Below are 19561 nucleotides of genomic sequence, written 5' to 3'. Positions count from 1 at the left end.
CTAACTACCACCTTCATCTAACCTAACTATCACCTTCATCTAACCTAACTACTAACCCTTTCATCTAACCTAACTACCACCTTCATCTAACCTAACTATCACCTTGATCTAACCTAAACTACAACCTTCGTCTAACCTAACTACCACTCTCACCTAACCTCACTAATTAGTCTTTAGATGTCAATCACAGAGGGCGCCACATCAACTGCATAAGGGAGACATCTGTAAACTGTTAATTCAACTCTAATAATGAGAATAGTTTTGGAACTCGCGCTTACTCATACATGAAAGAACCAAACTTGTTCGTTTGGTCTGGATTATCCGGCATGTCCGACATGTCTTTGATGTACGGTTTATCCGTCTTGTCCGGCATTTTTTTGCCAAAAAACAACTAGTCCGAAATTGATCGGGAAAAAGCTTTTGATTCCTTACCCATAACTTTTGATGTCTCAGAACCTTAAAAATTCTGATATTTTATAAGTAACAAAGTATTTTCATGGCCACTTTCAGAGAAAGTTATTTTTCGGTGAAACTTAAGAGAAAATTTCACTGAAAATCTTCTGAGATATATTTCCATAAAAACAGGATATTAATACTTAAAAATGTTAATCACAGTTCGTTATGCATTTGGGTGTCTTCCTGCTGAAACCACTGGTTGTACACTGCAAATGGATCGATCATCCAATGTTTGTGAAATGATACAACGTTTTCGTCTTTTAGATACTCGGGCGCGTAATCGACCGGCCTCGCCTAGACGTGCACCATAGAAAATGAAAATAGCAGCATAACTCACCTGGTGAAAAAGTGACGAGTGTATCACTTCAATCTTAAGGCGTCGGAAACAAACCCCCAGAAACATGTCATCGGGACTCGAAATCGACGGACATTTACACATATTCGAATTAACTACATTCTGCATCGAACCACGGCTGAAGATAATACCACCTCCGCCTGTGATGTAATTGTAACCGTCCTCATTGTATACGTTAAAACCGTAACGTTCACCCAACACGATTTGTTCCGAGTCGTTGTAGCACGACAGAAACTTTTGGATACGAGCAACACTACAACTCAGACTCAGGATGGGTAGACTCGAAATATTAACTCACCTCAAAATAGTATCGTCGTCTGCGATGATAATCCATTTAATCTCGGGTCGATTCTCAATTTCGTTAGCGACGTATTGGAGTATCGCTATAGTTTTTCCGCAGTGCCCTTGCTCCGTATTTGGAATTCCTAACGAAATTGTGGGTATCGCCTCGTCTGAAAGGTGGACGGTTACATTTGGAAAACTTTGGACGTCATAAATGAACGCTGTAGCCTGTAGGAATGGCATGACTTTTGTATTGGCTCATAAAAGAAACACTCTTGAATTTAACGTAAATTAATAAGTAAGTACCTACTTTCTATAACTGAATTTGTTAAGACACAAAAACCTTTAAAACCTTACAAACGGCATCAAAGATTCACCATGTGAATGGTACCTCAGCGTCCGTCGATTACCGCCAAAAACCCAGTTTCCCCATGGTATGAGGCCTAAAATATCAGCAAGTTCTGTATTGGCACCCCGAAATGAACATTTCTTCATCATTGTTATTCTCCCTCAGTGTTGGGCCTTGTCTTGGTTCTGATTTCAGGGAACACCCGGTGTAACGCCAGGTTCGACGTTAACAACGTCCCCAAGTGAGAATCCTGACTAAAAACAACACCCTCGTGTTTGTGCCATGCAAGGAGACCCATAATACCCGATGAAAGGATCATGGTAGTTGAGTTACCTGAAGTCGCTTAAATGACGGGAGGTCTTGGAGATATTCACATTCAAATGTCTACATATGGGCTGTAGATATGTCTCGTATTGACGTTCCAATCGCCTCCTGAGAGTACCTTCCTCCGACACTCCGTTCTGCAGATATTTGCACTGAAAAGGTAAAGGTACCTAAAACTACCTTCCTACGCTCCGCCAGGCTGGCATCTGGGTCCCGTGGGAACCTGGCGACCGATGGTGGCCCTCGAAGGACGCTTGCATGTGCAGAATTCCTGGGCAAAGGTAGGCAGCTAGTCTCTCTTCGACACAGCCGTAAAGAACCAAACTCAAGGGCGGTTGATAGTTCTCGGCAAAAGGACCAGGCTAACATAATCGCCATGGGGAGAAGGATCAGTTATGGGTTTTCCTATCTAAAGGTGAATATTAGTAACCCTGCCGAACTTGAGGTGGGGAATACATCAGTACAACCACCACAACAACACCAGCAGCTGCTACAGAGACAACTGCAAGAAGCTACAGAAGCATGACGATATGTAGAATGTTTATTTTGAAACGCCCTTTATTAATTTAAATGTTCTGTAGCATATATGATCGTTAATACCCATAGATAAATAACACGGTAATATTTCTAAAGGTATGTGTACTCTCTTCAGTTACTATTTAGTTTCCTATTCTGCTCAAAATGTGTTCAAGATTCCGATGCACTGCATGGGAAAGTTAGGAAACCATAAGAGTCGGTTAAATTAGAAAAAAACTGTGTATTTCAGGGCTTGATGTTTTAAAAACTCGGAAATTCCCATCAATGCTCTACAAGATGGTGCCCACGAATTTTCACTATGACATTTCCTCTTTAAGAAACCATCATCAACTTCATATTTTTATATGGACCGGAAAAAAAAATACATACTCTGTATCGAGTACCATTTTTTAGAACAACATACAACAATATATGGCACAATATGATTCTTTACTACTTTACCTATGTCATTTAAAGGAACCATCAATGAATTATTTTGACATGTCAAGGCCTCAAAGCATTTTTTCTGACATAAATAATAAACAATTTTGATATTTTGGTGTAGTAGGCGTTTTCAAAATGTCAAAATAATTAATTGATGGTTTCTTTAAATGACATTATAATAGTTATTTATGTATTAAGGGCATAATAGTGATGTTTATATTCTCGAGGGCGACGAGTTAAAAAGCTCGAGGGCCTATGGCCCGAGAGCTTTTTAGTCGCCCGAGAGTATAAACATCAGTTTATGCCCGTGGTACATACACAATTTTATGTTTTACAAATAGTTTTCTTCGTCAAAATTCGTTTACAAAATACTTCATTATGTTAGATCGAGTATGCGTGGTTCGAATTTGTTAATGTGATTGAAACCATCCAAACGTCAAACGTAATTTTAAATAATTCAATTCATCGTGAATGAGCAAGAAGTTCCAGAAACTATACGAAATAAGGCCAATCTTGTGATTTAGTATAAGGTATTGACAATTAATAATTGACGTTTGTAATTTTCAATGACCTGCAAATATTTGTTAGTTTTGTCATTAAGTATTAATGAGTTACTATGGTGATACTTAATGCCCTAGGGCATAAAGTGGTACTTTATGCCCGCGTATCACAGATATAAAATGTGCTATGATAGGTTAGTAAGACATAAAGAATATTGCGTTGTACATCGTTGTATTCATAATAAAAAATCCTACTCAATAAAGTATGTACTTTCTTCTGGTCAATATAAAAATATGAAGTTGATAAAAACGAATATGGTTAAATTCAGATTTTCCCGAATATCTTCGGAACTGATCGGAATTTCCGAATTTTTAAAGCATCATTTTCCTAAGCCCTAAAATACGCAACATTTTTCTAATTTAACCGACTGTGTATCTCTTACGGTTTCCGATTTCACCATACCGTGCATTTTTCTCTTGGACACATATCAGTATACAGGGTGTCTTAAATTGAGTAGCAGCATGCCTATCTTTGTTATTATTACTTACAGATTCTGTTAACTTGGCAAAGTTGTGTAGTTTTTGAAGCTGATGGATATTTCGATGCGATATTTGGAAAAAAAATAATTCGTTTCGTAGATACTTAATTATTGGAAAAAAGTTAAAATCGCCATTTTAAAAAAGTTAAAGTATTTTAGAAACAAAGAGAGCTATCGAAAAAAGTTTCAAATAAAAGTTGCAAGATTCGATCGGATAAATTCAATAGATGTAGAAATTTTTTTTTTGAAATGGCAGTTTTCGAGATATTGACTTCAACTTCCTTATTATAAAGAACGCGATATTAGTTTTTTTTACAAAACCAGTGATTCTAAACACTTAGTAGGTATTTCATTTGGGAATCAACCTTGCATTCTTGCCTCGAAGTTTACAATGCATGACAATGGTATTATGGCAATAAGAGAAGAGAAGAGCATACTCCTATTAATATTGCATTCCTGAAACTTATCTATACCCACTCATACTAAATTACTTGGATTTCCTATACACTAAATCTCACTGAAATTTCATATAAAAAATACTTATGTGTTCATTTTTTAATTACAGAGTGATTTGTAATACACTGGTACTTAAATATATCTTCCTGAATAAATATAAATAATCATGAATACCCTACCTACATCATCAAAATCATGAATATGAATAAGCATAAGAAACTTTGTCAAAATAGAAACAATTTAATGAATTTGGAAATGGAAAATCATTGAATTTTAAACACCTCATTTTGAACACCCTGTATTATCTGTCTGAATGACCGGTCAACTTGTGTCCCGGTGTTTTTTTGAAGGTAATTTAGTGTAGCAGCAAAATTTCATGCTGGTTTCACTAACTGAACTATTTTGGTACTAGTCTCTACCGTACAAATGGTGTGCCAAGTGCCAAGGAAGTTGTACTTATCATGAAAGACGATACGAAAGAGACCTTTCGTTTTGTTGTTTTGCAAACATACAGAGTGGCCCAACGAGAAGTATACAGAGGGCTTTTAGGGTATTAAATTTAGAAATTTCGAAAAATCGTCGAACACGTCAATTTTGTATTCGAGTGGGACAACTTTTGGAATACAAATCACGAACCCAAGTCTTCGCCCCTCTACGTAGGGAGCTTAACCCCTAAAATTTTAAATGGAATCCTATGGCAAATGGCACATTATTTGAAAGCCAATTTAATCGTGATTACTATTCTGCTTTGCTTTTTAAGTTCTATTGATTCGTTTCGGAGAACTGACAGGTTCACTTAAGTTTAACAAACAAATTGAAGCGTCAAAATAAAATTTTAATACAAGGTGACTTAGATCGCATTTGTTTTGGTTTAGAAAAAACCATTTCAAATGCGAATTATCTCCGAAACGAATCTATAGCATTTAAAAAGCAAAGCAGATTAGTAATCACGATTAAATTGGCTTTCAAATAATATGCCATTTGCCATAGGATTCCATTTAAAATTTTAGGGGGTAAGCTCCCTACGTAGAGGGATGAAGACTTGGGTTCGTGATTTGTATTCCAAAAGTTGTCCCACTCGAATACAAAATTGACGTGTTCAAGGATTTTTCGAAATTTCTAAATTTAATACCCTAAAAGCCCTCTGTATACTTCTCGTTGGGCCACTCTGTATAACTAAAAAAATTTAGCGTGGATTGCTGAATGATCAGGTCAAATTAAATTCTCTGGTAATCAAATCAAACCAATATATAGGAAAGTACAGTAGCTACTAAGCAAATCAAACCAATTTCAGGCAATTTTTTTGTTTTTGCATACAAAATGCCATACCGAATTGTAAATTTAAGAATTTCAAAACAGAACAGTACATCTAAACAATAGATGTAAATATTAATTTATTAACGATCCTCGTGAACGTTTATAATTTTGTACTGCTGTCTGTCTGTCCGTCTGTATGTCCATCTGTCTGTGTGCACGATAACTTTGAAAATTGTAAGTGATTGTGTGATTGAAAGTACACATGTTCTTAAGGATAGAAGAAAAACCCAAAAATATACCCAAGCTTCTTATTTAAGCACATTTAACTGTAATCTTATAATATCAAAAGACATACCATTCCTACAGCTTTCATGCCGACCAACTGTAGGTACCCACCTTCGACGTCACTAAAGTATCTAATTATCTCCGCGTATTTACCCCAAGTTCCTTTCACCACCGTGACTCTATCCCCGTGGAACTTCCCGCATGTTTTCACGGCGAAATAAATCGAAGTCTTCGGCACCGACGTTTCCTAGAAGTTCGCAAAATTAATCGTCATAGAAAAGTTGTGCTGTGTTCGTATTACGCAGTGCTGGAAGGAAGTGCTGTAAGTGGCACAGTTGCCTTTCGCGCTCCTACACAAGCGCGGTGCGTGGGTGAGTTCGGTGCCTTTCTTGTCGTTCCAAATGAAGAGTGCCAGTTCGTAGGCGTAATCAATGCTGAAATCTGCCGAGGATGTTTTCCTCCGGCCCCACTGGACTTCTAATCTGTAAAGATGCGAGGTAACCAACTTCAGTTAGAGCTACCGCAAACCTCTTCATCAAGCCGGCGCTGATCGCGAATCCCGACGCGGCGTTTGGGTACGCGAACCGTTGGGGATCCTCAAAGAACTGAAAGTGATGAATGATCGTCGCCTCTCTGTCTCTGATCGCGTGACCCAACCACATCTCCTATAATGATTTATTCGGGCAAATCGCGGCCAAATCACTTTCGCCCCCCCCCCTCCTATTACCTGAGTGTAATCGTACCCATTTAAAAGCTCTAAAAGCTCGCCTAATCGAATTCGTGTCTTGTCCTCCATGAAGAAAAACCACGAGCAATTTCCGTGATGTAACTTTCTTAGGTACGGTATGAGAGGTAGTATCGTCCAGGCACCGACGACGTCCGGAAAGTCGATGTGAGTCAGATGGACGATTGGTGCATCCTAAAACATTTCGCATTTGTTTCCAAATCGTATTAGTCGACGATTTCTTACCTTGTTTAAGATATGGGATTGTTGGATTATGTCGCTTTTAAGGTCTTCGGCTAATGCTTCGTGGTGACGATTGGACTGACTCGAAATGATGATTACGATTTCGTTTATGTCTAAAAAAAATATAGGAAATTATTAGAAAATATCGGAATGATTTGGAACACTCCAATGTCGCTCAAATCTTCAATCGGAGAGGTAGACATAAACTGATGCGCGGAAGATGTTGCCTTCATAGTTTCAGGGATAGAGAAGTTTGAGTCTGGTACAGCAAGTCACTCGAACTATGGCGTCTTTTCAAAGGATTTTGGGATCTACAAACCCGAAAAAATACTCACAAACACTCGTGATACACAAAGTATCAGATTGAAGACCGTGAGACTTCATTTGTTCCACGGTCAAATCGACGATTTCCACTTCCGACTCCACTTTTGTTTGAACCTCTTTTTTAGTTTTTGGACCTTCGGGGAGCTTTTAAATTGTTTCAATTGGTTTCAGATGCAAATTTGTCTTCCTTCACATTGCCCCAAGCCTATACCTTTAGCATTAAACAATTGGAGAACTTCCCCCCAGAAACCATGAAAACGGGATAACACCATATTCTTGTTCTTCCAGAAACTTTAACCCTTGATCCCGAAAAACGTGACGAAGACATCGCATCCATTTCAAAATCTACGAAGCAGATATCGCACGCCAAACGCGACGTCCTTAGGAAGGGGGAAATGTAACGTAATGACGCCTTCGTGACAGGAAACGGAATATTCAAAAAAAGCTCAATAAATAAATTAAAAGACTAAATAAGTAGGTTTTTGTTTAAATGCTTGTACGTTTGTCATTTTTGTGTTTAATTACACTTGATATAAAGTGATTACAGTGAAGTAAATTTCTCCTTCTACTCACCACCATTTATCCTTATTAGATACACACTAAGTGATCATTTCTTTGAGTTAGGTACCCCTATACGAAAAAAAGTAGATAGGAACCAATCTAGCTATAAGAAAAGAAAGCTCACATAAATCAGCGCATGGAAAAACTCACATTTTGCGCCGCAGGAGTGCGAGTACGTGCGTATGATGTAGGATTACTTAATAAAGACGGCTTCAGTATAGATTATAAATTACGTGACAGGATTTCGCGAACACTAAATAAAGACAATGCGAATTTTTACAAGGCTCATTTGTCCATTTAACTTTTAATGAAATTGTGCAACTTTTTTCCCTTATAAAGACATACGCTGGGCTATTCTAGAGGGATGAAGCGGGGCAATAAATCACATTTACTAATTACGTGAGGCAGTAGTTAGTTAGTCAAGTCTCCAATGTCAACTAAGGAGTTTTGTTGTAACACTTCTCGCTTGAAAGCAAACTGAAGACCTAGTTCCGTACAATGCGGGAATTTCTTAAAAAGTGACTGTGTAATTTTTTAACTTATACCCACAGGCAAAGTCTCCATTCTTTGAGCCTCTTCTCTCGACAAATTACTTATTTTTCATATTTCCAAAGAGTTTTATGATTTAAGCCCATTGAAAGGTATCTCCGGCACATATCATTCATGAACAAATTGTTTTTCCCGTGAGGCGACCTCTTCATAAATGTTAGAATGACTTTTAAGAGCAAATTTCTTATACAAAATCTCCAAAATCGACTCCTATACAGGGTGGTGACTTGCGTCGCGCATCATAGGGATTTCAATGTAAAATTCATAACATGCGATTATTGGCTCTCCAATTTCGAAAAAAAATTCAAAGGGCTGTAACTTTTGAACTAGTAGCCCAATCTTGGAACTGTTTGAAATTATGGATTCTACAGGCCACATTCTATAAGAACATTTTTTTCCCGGGTCGATCTGAGAAAATTTTTTCTTCGAGCCTCAAAAAAAGGCAGTGTATAACCTTCCTTTTTTACCAAAAATCGACTACACCAAAATTTCTCGGGAAAACACTTTTTCTTACTAATTTTGGTGCGTAGAATCCAAAACAATTCGTACTTTTTCGATCAGACTTCTCAATCAAAAGTTATAGACTAGAAACCAATTTCGAAAGAAAATTCAAAGGCCTGTAACTTTTGAACTAGTAGCCCAATCTTGGAACTGTTTGAAATTATGGATTCTACAGGCCACATTCTATAAGAAAATTTTTTTCGGGTCGATCTGAGACAATTTTTTTGCGGGCCTCAAAAAAAGGCAGTGTATAACCTTCCTTTTTTACCAAAAATCGACTACACCAAAATTTCTCGGGAAACCACTTTTTCTTATTAATTTTGGTGCGTAGAATCCAAAACAATTCGTACTTTTTCGATCAGACTTCTCAATCAAAGTTATAGACTAGAAACCAATTTCGAAAAAAAATTCAAAGGGCTGTAACTTTTGAACTAGTAGCCCAATCTTGGAACTGTTTGAAATTATGGATTCTACAGGCCACATTCTATAAGAACATTTTTTTCCCGGGTCGATCTGAGAAAATTTTTTTTCGAGCCTCAAAAAAAGGCAGTGTATAACCTTCCTTTTTTACCAAAAATCGACTACACCAAAATTTCTCGGGAAAACACTTTTTCTTACTAATTTTGGTGCGTAGAATCCAAAACAATTCGTACTTTTTCGATCAGACTTCTCAATCAAAAGTTATAGACTAGAAACCAATTTCGAAAGAAAATTCAAAGGCCTGTAACTTTTGAACTAGTAGCCCAATCTTGGAACTGTTTGAAATTATGGATTCTACAGGCCACATTCTATAAGAAAATTTTTTTCGGGTCGATCTGAGACAATTTTTTTTGCGGGCCTCAAAAAAAGGCAGTGTATAACCTTCCTTTTTTACCAAAAATCGACTACACCAAAATTTCTCGGGAAACCACTTTTTCTTATTAATTTTGGTGCGTAGAATCCAAAACAATTCGTACTTTTTCGATCAGACTTCTCAATCAAAGTTATAGACTAGAAACCAATTTCGAAAGAAAATTCAAAGGGCTGTAACTTTTGAACTAGTAGCCCAATCTTGGAACTATTTGAAATTATGGATTCTACAGGCCACATTCTATAAGAAAATTTTTTTTCCGGGTCGATCTGAGACAATTTTTTTTGAGGGCCTCAAAAAAAGGCAGTGTATAACCTTCCTTTTTTACCAAAGGTACCTTTAGCATTAAACAATTGGAGAACTTCCACCCCGGAAACCATGAAAACAGGATAACACCATATTCTTGTTCTTCCAGAAATGTTAACCCTTGATCCCGAAAATCGTGACGGAGACATCGCATCCAAATAAAAATCTACAAGAACTCGAAGCAGATATCGCACGCCAAACGCGACGTCCTTAGGAAGGGGGAAGTGTAACGTAATGACGTCTTGGTGACAGAAACAGGAAAATTCAAAAAAAGCTCAATAAATACTAAATAAGTAGGTTTTTGTTTAAATGCTTGTGCATTTGTCATTTTTGTGTGCATTCTTTGAGCCAATCTCTTTTCTCGACAAATTGCTTATTTTTCATATTTACAAAGAGTTTTAGGGTTTAAGCCCTGAAAGGTATCTCCGGCCTTTGGATCATTCATGAAGAAATTGTTTTTCCCGTGAGGCGACTTCTTCATAAATGACTTTTAAGAGAAAATTTCTTATACAAAATCCCCAAAAAAAAATCGACTCCTATACAGGGTGGTGACTTGCGTCGCGCATCATTTTTTGGATAATAAAGACGGAAAATTAGGAAAAATAAAACCCGCATCTTTTTCAATAATCTGTGATGCCATGGAATTTTTTAATACAAAAACTACGCCAATATCCGTCATGCCATGGAATGTCTGCTATGAAACAAATCAAATTCTATCAAAAAGTAACGGGTGATCAAAAATGGATTGACGTCAAGTCACCTTTGGAAGTTCAAGTTACATATGATTTCCCACGTAAAAAAATTCCAAAGGTGACTCGACAGCAACTCTTTTTTGATCGCATAGTATTATATTTAGAACCGCGAATTCAACATAAAGAAAGACCAAATTACTAAAAAGGGTTTCCTAATATAACAATTTACAATAAATGTTCGAATAAGTCACCATTAACTGCAAGACAGTAACCAAGGTCGATCATAAAATCCATTTCGAACTGCTGCTAATTGATAACTGGATATCTTTTTGTTTTAGAAAATTCCATTGCATCGTAGATTATTGAAAAAGATGCGGGTTTTATTTTTCCTAATTTCCCGTTTTTATTATGAAAAAAATTGAAAACTAATACGGTGGTTTGGCGTAAAAAGATTTTTTCTACAAAAAACCTTTAATACATTTTTGCTCTAAAATAATTTGGGGAGCCAATAATCGCATGTTATGAATTTTACAATGAAATCCCCATGATGCGTTACGCAAGTCACCACCCTGTGCAAAAAATTCAAAATCATGATGAGTCAAAACAGCAGTTCATTTTCTCCTTTGGAAAAGTAGCAGCAATTTGTAAAATTGGATAGTGGAACGGCTAGTCCAATTGGATTGGCACGAATTAATTGTCTTGAACCTTTTTACTAGTTGCCGTTTAATTTACTTAGAACTAATAACACCCCGTATGCATAATAGAGTTTTGATTGATTAACTTGTTTTTTTAACGCACCTTCACGCTTTCGTGGAAACAATTTATTTAAATGAGAGCACGCTAATCCGTTAATACTAGGAAATGAAATTGTTGGTTTTCGCTTAAAAAGGTAACACTTACGTACAATTCACGATCACAGCCGTCTATTAGTTTTCGTAACACCTAAAGAACACGTACACCACTCACATGATTCGCCTTGAAAACGTTACGTAGCGAAGGTCTGACTCAGAATTTAATACGCGATCAAAAAACGCAGCGACGAACTGCATAGATTTACTTCGAAAGTTTGACTAACAGTCGCTTTCTCCCGCCCCATTTTTGCGACTCTTATCCGCTTGAACACTCGTTTCTAATGTCCTTTTTTTTCGAATATTAATTCTGTTCTCTTTCATTATGAAGCGGCACACGTATAAAATTTCCTATAGCGGCAAATTTGTAAATTTGAAAAGCGTTTATAGATCACTATTTTACTATTTTATATCAATCAATTGTTTTTCTCTTGTAATTTAGATTATCAAACGGTTTGGAATAAAGTCAATTGAGAGACCCACTTTCGCTCTAGTTACTGCGACATTTCGTCTCAAGACTTCCGAATCACATTATGAAAACAATTCTTTACAGAAATTAAAAGACGCAGAAAGGGCAATTTTCAACTGTACCAAATGCTTCCATTATACCAACACTTCTTTAAAGAGACATTCAGCAGAGAGGGGTAGGTTAATTTACAATCGAGTTTACAATCAAAAAATTATGCATAGCTTCTGTAAAGAAAGCTGCAAACTTCACATATATTAGGGGTAAATTTATAGCTTGTGCATTATTTCCTATTAATGCAATGAGTGATAAAGGGAGTTTTAGAGTTAAGATGTTAACTTCCAAAAGACAAGAAACCGAACACAAATGGTCGCACGTGAAGTTCGCAAAGCCTATCAAATATTAAATTCGGTAAGTTCGCCCTGAGTGTAACATCTTAACTGTCTTCCATTAAAATTTAAACCTCATCGTAAAGTACCCAGGTACGCCATTCTGTTGTATGTGTGTATCACGCGTGCCTTCTGCTTGCGGCTTAATAAATATTAAGGGGGATGGAGCGGAAGTTGGAGTGGAATTAAAGTGAGCGCACTCGACCGCAATGCTTTATTATATCGCACTTACGACAGCTTTTTACCTTGGGCTTTTAAATAATTTATATTTCGGGCAAATTCGAAAATCCCCGAGAAAAGTGATGGGGGTGCGCGAAGGATTTACTTAAAGAATGGAGGGAACGGTGTATGTAGATTTGCTATTGGAAACAGATAAACTTTGCACCTAACTCTTGCAGACTAACTTATTTGAGAGAAGCACATTTAAATCCGACGGACCAAGTGTTTTCGAATATCAATTTGGTCCCCACAATCTTGCACGTTTGGAGGACGAAATCGATTTAACATAATTAGTGAGCCAAACAAAACTCCACAATTAATAAACGTATTTGCTCGCACTAAATCTTCCTTAAAAGTCTGAAAACAAGCGCTACCTCAGAATTTATAATGACCGCGACGAGCGGCGTCGTCTCCCTTAATTAGTTCAAAGTTAACACACCTTCAATTACAATTAACTCAATCGTGGCCATAACGAGTCGTTAAGGCGTGAACGCTTTTATTTGAATTGTGGGTCTGCTAAATAATTTCCTTCCGATCCGGCACGGTTAGCGTCGCGACGACCGTCGTCAATCGGGGGAATAAACTAGAAAATACACGTCGTAAAACGAAATGCGTGTGTGTATATTTCGAAATGGGGGAAAAGCAAATTGTAACCTTATGTCACCTCCGTAAGCTGACAAGACTCTTATCCGCGCCGCTACTAAAGACGCTTTATACGCACGTAGAGAGAAAATCTCCAAAATCGAAAAGGCCGATTTCGATTTTTATTTATAGTATATAGGGAAGCGAGGAGGTTTCGCGCTGCCTACGGAATTTAATTCGAAAGGAGATATCGCCAAATAGTACGACGATCATTTTAACTTATTAAGATTATGACGCTACACTCGAAATTTCGTGTTTAGGTTTGGAGAAGAAAAACAGAGCAACGTATTGTTAAGAACAGCAGTAGGAAACCGAAAAAGATCCAGCGGTGGTGCTGACGGATCAGGATAACTTGATCGCGCCATGTGGAGAAGGTTGGTTTCCAGGAGAGTTGGGAATAAATTCGACGTAATCTAGGCCTCCTTGGTGCAATGGTGCCATCCAAAGGACGATGCACTGCAAATCTAAACACGAAATTTCAAGTTTTAAAGTCGAAATTTCGTTCTGAATATCAAAATGTCGTTTTAAGGTCAAAATATCAAAAACAAACCTATAAAGCTTATTACATATGGCATATAGGTCAACTGTGCAAAATTTGAACCAAATCACGGACAGACGGACACCATTGACTCCCCTATCGCTTTGCTCTGCCGCTTAATAATCGTTATAGGGCTCTCCATTCTCATGAGATCATATACTTATAGCGCTTAGCGTGAATATTGACCTCGAAATTGACCTTAGTCACGGAGGTATTGCATTGGGGTAAAAAATGACTATCCCCCCCTCCCCCAGACTCCCCGGTACTGCACTTCTACTAAAAAAAACGTTTACTGTTCGCACTTACACGATATTTTTCGAGAAAGCACCATCGAACTAAAGCTGGATTCACATGAATACGAAATCCGACGATACGGTCATCCGAAATGCTTATGATTGGTCAATAATTTGAAATGTGCTTGACATTTCAAACTATTGACCAATCATAAGCATTTCGGATGACCGTATCGTCGGATTTCGTATTCATGTGAATCCAGCTTTAGACCCACTATCATGTGAGGTATGGAATATTCTTCAGAAAAAGTGGATACAACTTTTCCTTTCCCAAAACCGTAGTACCGAGGTATCTGAGGGGGTGTGGAAATTGTAATACCCCCCAGCAGACGAAGATGCGATTACCTACTTTGCTGAAGGCACACTCTGTTGTTTTTAAACAAAAGGCCATTACATTTTTTGTCGATTGTGACGTAGGTAAATTTAAATTACTATTAATGAATTGATAACAGTTCTTGAATCGATTGATTTATAACATTTAATTATTATTTATCGCTCACGTGTATTCAATTACCGGGTGATTCTTTAGAAGTGATGAACGCTTGAATTTCGCGCGTAAGGTTTTAGTATTTTTTGCATTGTTAGATTGACAGTTTGAATTTCGTTAGTAATTTTTTTCTGTCATGACTGTCATTTAAGAAACCAGTGTCGCCGTTAATTGTTGTGTGCCATTTGCGGTTTATTACTTTTTCCATTTTGAACAATTTTTAGAGTTGATGCACTAAAATATGTAAGAAACGTGACTGTGTCTAGTGTTAGTTTATAATTTGTGGTAAAACAGAAGCAGATTTGTAGATTATAAATAAGTAAACGATTTACTGAATGCATGATGATACACCACTGCAATTAAATAAATGATCATCAGTTAGTACCAACTTCATAATTTTTTTGATTTGCGGGAAATTCAAATTGTCCCCAATTCTAATGAATCACGTATAACGCGTAACACGAGCGCAGAATATTTTTTCAGCGTCGATGTTAGAACTTCCATTAAACACGATTTGATATAGAAAACGGAAAGTTTCTAGAAAAATTAAGAAACATAATAATATCGGCATATATTTCATACAAAAAATGCGTTGCATTCGCTCTCGTCCTTTATCGACGCGGTGATTAATCTTTTATCAACTTTTGCGCTTCAACGAAACTGTAACTACTATAGATACCAAGCCGTTTATTGTACGATTCCGTATTTGTTCAAATTTTCTGACTTTTGTTCCGGTTACGTCGACAAGGTGCCACCCCCCCCCTCCTCGCCCCGAACTGAGAGATAATTCTGGACTCTATAATAGAGCGGAATCTGAAAATCCTTCGACCCCCTCCCCTTCACTATTAACCTTCTGAAGGAAGAAGGTATAAAGGCATGTAGCCTCAGGAACAAAACAGCCCAAAACCCCCAAAAAAAGAAGGAAATTTTCCTTTACCTTTTTTAGATAGCGCCATATGTAATATACAGGGCGTCTAACGATTAAAGTAATGCAAAAACGTATGGTACTATATGGTCGTTATAATTGGAGTTCACTTACCCTACCATCAATCCGATCCGCAATTCAACGATGTCCGTGGAAGTTATTAGTGAAACGTGTGGAGAGTCCGTCACTAGTACCCTTTTGCACAGCTTTAAAATTCGCTTTCAAACCGCAATATGAGTTTAACCGTACCGAAAGATACCAACAGTAGCGATTCACTAACGTCGAAATACCAGTAGCTCTATTTGCACCAAACTTCTTTATGTTTTCCGTACCGTAGCGATTAATCGATTAATCCGGCTCAAAGGACCATATTGTACTCGAGCGTTTTTGAGTATGAATTTAACCATATTAAATGCGTATTCGTTGCTTCAACTTTATTTTACTTAAAATGGTGAAATTTTATTCGCGCAACACTGACACAAAAAGCCTACTAAAAATCAACATTCAACTGCAGCTACCTACCTGAAGGGTCGTCTGCCTGAAGGGTGGACTAGTGGTGCTTGCATTTCTAAAAATAGACATTCCAACCAAACATGGCGAAACATATCACTTTTATAGATTGCGGACGCGTTTATGCAATCTTTGTAGCTTAAACTTAACAGGGTCCATATCCCTTTCAACCCCATCGTTCTTTACGAAAACACACTGCATAAAATAAAGTTGTCGCAATCACGCTATTATCAAAAACGACAATTATATTTGCATTTTGCAAGATATCATAAGCAACACTTATGGCTATTGAAATAAAATAAATTGCACAATATAGTTCACTTCCGGTTGACAAGTATTGCCGAATATTGAATCACTTAGTCCATTGACCAATGTCTACTATTACTGGAAACAGAACTGGAAAATTTGAAACCGTTCGTGAGATATCATGTACACAGACGGACGGACGGACAGAAAGTCCAAAATTATAAACTCGCTCGTTAATAATAATAGATAAAGCCAACGACATTGTTATCGAAATAAAAGTCAGACGTAACTTACAACATTAAGCGGCAAAATTGTTGAAATATGTCAACAAATATAAAAGTTCGTAGGCACAAGTTAACGAAAACTTTTTGAAAGTTCTTCATTAAATAAAAAATGTACATTTTTACAAGCCTCGGTACTGAGATCTCTGTCCATAAACGAACATAAGTTTGAGCTAATGGCGCACAGAATATATTTTGGCGATTTTAACGGTTTCTAATTCTAATCTCGGACAATCAAAACTGAGTTAGTCAACTGAACAAAACTTGATTATTATGTAATGTAGTAAGAATGCATTATACAGTCATTGCCAATGACGAATTTGTAGTACAGATAACACTTTCAATATAAAAGTAACTTTAGCCATAAAGTAACATTTTTTGTCTGACAAAACGCAAATATCGCACTTATAATTTCATTAAAGAAAAAAGAAATTAAATTCCGATTTCATCGCAAAGACGCGTAAATATTCGGCCGCATAACTCTTTTTGTCGCACTTTTCAGTTTAGGAAACAACAGTAGCATTTAAATAGATAAAAAGGGGTTTTAATTTGTTCTTCGCAAAAAAATTCAAATCGTGTAAGCTAATTAAAAAGTCACTTACCCAGAGAATTAGCGCAAACTATGCAGAATCCCACAAACAGCAGTGAAATGTTCATTGTGTCTGCAAAATAATCGGCAGATTATTAGTGTAATTAAAATTAATGCTTACTCGTTTATTTTTCGTCGCTAACGAGCGCCGTACACAGTTCGTTCGAACGCAAGGAGCGAATTGAAATTGAAAATACAAATGTTGCCGCTCCAAACCGCGATCTTGGCGCGCATGCGCAGTGTTGTCTTGTCTCACCGGCTTGGGCGGTACAAAAAACACATCCTTACATAAAACAAAAAAAATTGTGGTTACTGACACGCTAATTAGTAATTCTCATTTACCTTAAAATTGATGCTGATTTGCTTTGCTACAAAAGTAAGGCCCTTTATTGCACTTTTATAAAGAAATTTCGAGATTAATTGTGACGGTGGACAATCGCCATATTTTAAATGGCCCAAGATTGTCTTAATTAATAAAAATGAACATGAAAAACTAGCCTTCTGTGGAAGTAATTAAAAAAGGATGGTGAGGTTATGTTTACAATGTACCAAAATATAACCTCTTCCCACAGGAAGCTCGACTGTACAACTTCTTGGACTCCCGGCTCCTGCCCAAAATCACCACAAACGCGCAATGCACAGACGATCACGAAGTGAGCAATTTGATTAGCGACAACTTTCTAGTCAGATCTCGGGGCTTCGTGGCGGATACTTCGACTAGACCGCCGGTTCACGTTGACGTCGAGCTCCTATGCCCGATTAACGTCCACTACATTATCCTAGCGAAAAACCTCAACCATCAGTATTTCACCACCGTCGAACTCTTAGCGAAATACAAGACGACCTTTTCGTCGATCGCGTACGAACGTTTCGATACAACAGGCATCATTTTTTGTAACAGTACCTTGTATAACTCACAAAAACTGCCAGTAAATATAGACACCAGTTACAGAGTAGCGTTTTTTAAACCGCACGCGCGCCGTTCGTTCTCAACCGTCAGCTTTCTGAAGGTAAACTTCGTTAGAGTCGAACGTTCCGTTCCGTGTTTGGGACGGTTAGAAGTATGGGGTAACTTTTCTCACGTCTGTCCTGATGAAACCATCAAAACAGTTGATCGTTTAATGGGACTGACACCAGTGCAAAGTACACAGGTCGTGCAAAATGGCAACCCGGGGGACGAATTTGAGATACCCGATGATTTCAAGGATGCTCTTACATTCGAAGTCATGAGTTTGCCTGTCACGTTGCCTAGTGGAAATACAGTGGATCAGACGACCTTAGATAAATGGGTCGAAACCGAGGCGGCCTATGGACGGTCGGGTTCTGATCCGTTTACTGCCCAGAGATTTAACGACGTGCGTAAGCCGATTTTTAATGCTGCTTTGAAGCATCGTATTGACATGTTTTTATTGCAAAATGCTCACCGGAAGGAGACCTTTGGAATACAGCGGACTGTCGGGAAGAGCAACGGCGGTGGGAAAAAGCGTAAGATTCTGGAGGATTCTAGAAGTGAGACCAGTGTAGATTTAAGTTCTGAAGATAGTTTAAGTTCAGCCATTAAGAGAACTGTTGGTAGTACCCGATTTATTAGTTTCACATCTGATGAGTGTGCTGTTTCCGATACTAAAATGTGTGTTAAATGCAATGTTCCTAGCAATTTGTATGCAATTCCATGTGAGCATTTTTACTGTAAGAACTGTTTATTGTCAGTCTGTGATGTATTAAAGTGTATGCGTTGTAATGCGCCCTTTTTGAAAAGTGACTCAAAAAGGGTTCACTAATCTTAATTTAATAAAAATTTTTTAATCGCAATTTTTGTCTCATTTTCTCCCCCAATCTAAACTGCAACTTATTGCGGCAACTCTGGCACCAAGTGAATATAAGAATGCTAGGATGGCTCAATTACAAGTTCAGCAGCTCACACCCATTACTTCTCAAAGGAAGATCCGTAAAGCAGCGAGGGATTCTGCATTGTAGAAACATTGAGCCTCCTCCTCTCAACAACATCAAAAATAGTGCTCACAACCCTCCAGCAACAGCGCTAGCCAAAGTTTATACAAATTATCATATACTAAGTTGCCCTTTTCTTACTAAATATACAATTTGCATTTTTCTTTCCGGTTTACCCAAAACTTAGCTTAATTTCCGATTTTTAAGTGAGACACCCTGCATTTTTTTGTTTATTTCAATACAAAATAACATTCTAACGGCTAGTATTATAAAGCATATACAATGCGATCATCAAAAATGAGTTGCTGTCGAATCACCTTTGAAATTTTTGTTTACATGGGAAATCATACTTAAATTGAACTTCCAAAGGCGACTAGACAGCAACTCATTTTTGATCGCCCGTTAGTTACTTAACATAAGTTGTCAGCTAACAATGTTGTTAAGGCATGTGATTGGATGTTTTTGTAAAGATTGACATATTTGAAAAAACAACCAATCACATGCCTTAACGACCATACTAAGTATATATGCTCTATGATACCGGCCGTAAGTACAAGAACGCGTCATTTGCCACCACACTAGTCAATGTAGCTCATGGTTCAAAGCACTACTCGATCAAAAAGTAAAAAATTATACGAAACATGTAACATATTGGGCATCTTAAT

The 19561-nt window shown here is 37.4% G+C and overlaps 2 protein-coding genes across 2 annotated transcripts; one reads left to right on the top strand and one right to left on the bottom strand.

Annotated features, from left to right (window-relative positions):
* Positions 1 to 544: 544 nt before the first annotated feature.
* LOC116177228 (beta-1,3-glucosyltransferase) lies at positions 545 to 17417 on the bottom strand. The gene is made up of 11 exons (XM_031496138.1): positions 17289 to 17417; positions 17068 to 17229; positions 16960 to 17019; positions 6734 to 6843; positions 6491 to 6682; positions 6292 to 6428; positions 6065 to 6245; positions 5875 to 6010; positions 1110 to 1263; positions 794 to 1064; positions 545 to 750 (listed from the first exon to the last, which is right to left on the bottom strand). The coding sequence occupies exons 3-11, from the start codon at positions 17012 to 17014 to the stop codon at positions 610 to 612; spliced, it is 1377 nt and encodes a 458-aa protein (XP_031351998.1). The 5' UTR covers positions 17015 to 17019; positions 17068 to 17229; positions 17289 to 17417; the 3' UTR covers positions 545 to 609.
* On the top strand, positions 17331 to 18759 carry LOC116177229 (RING finger protein 37). Its single transcript, XM_031496139.1, has 2 exons — positions 17331 to 17472; positions 17519 to 18759. The coding sequence occupies exons 1-2, from the start codon at positions 17470 to 17472 to the stop codon at positions 18725 to 18727; spliced, it is 1212 nt and encodes a 403-aa protein (XP_031351999.1). The 5' UTR covers positions 17331 to 17469; the 3' UTR covers positions 18728 to 18759.
* Positions 18760 to 19561: the final 802 nt, after the last annotated feature.

Source organism: Photinus pyralis, unplaced genomic scaffold (genome assembly GCF_008802855.1).
Source record: "Photinus pyralis isolate 1611_PpyrPB1 unplaced genomic scaffold, Ppyr1.3 Ppyr1.4_LG7, whole genome shotgun sequence".
NCBI classification, from domain to species: Eukaryota; Metazoa; Arthropoda; class Insecta; order Coleoptera; family Lampyridae; genus Photinus; species Photinus pyralis.
Note: the sequence above shows the minus strand (reverse complement) of the source record. Positions and strands in the feature narration are given on the sequence as shown.

Bases quoted from the DNA above. Each gene is read 5' to 3' on its own strand.
- LOC116177228 (XM_031496138.1), bottom strand. From the start codon at position 17,014: ATGAACATTTCACTGCTGTTTGTGGGATTCTGCATAGTTTGCGCTAAT. The intron at 6,683-6,733 runs GTAAGAAATCGT...GAAATGTTTTAG, and splicing joins AATCCCATATCTTAAACAAG to GATGCACCAATCGTCCATCT. The intron at 1,264-5,874 runs GTGGGTACCTAC...TCCACCTTTCAG, and splicing joins ATACTTTAGTGACGTCGAAG to ACGAGGCGATACCCACAATT.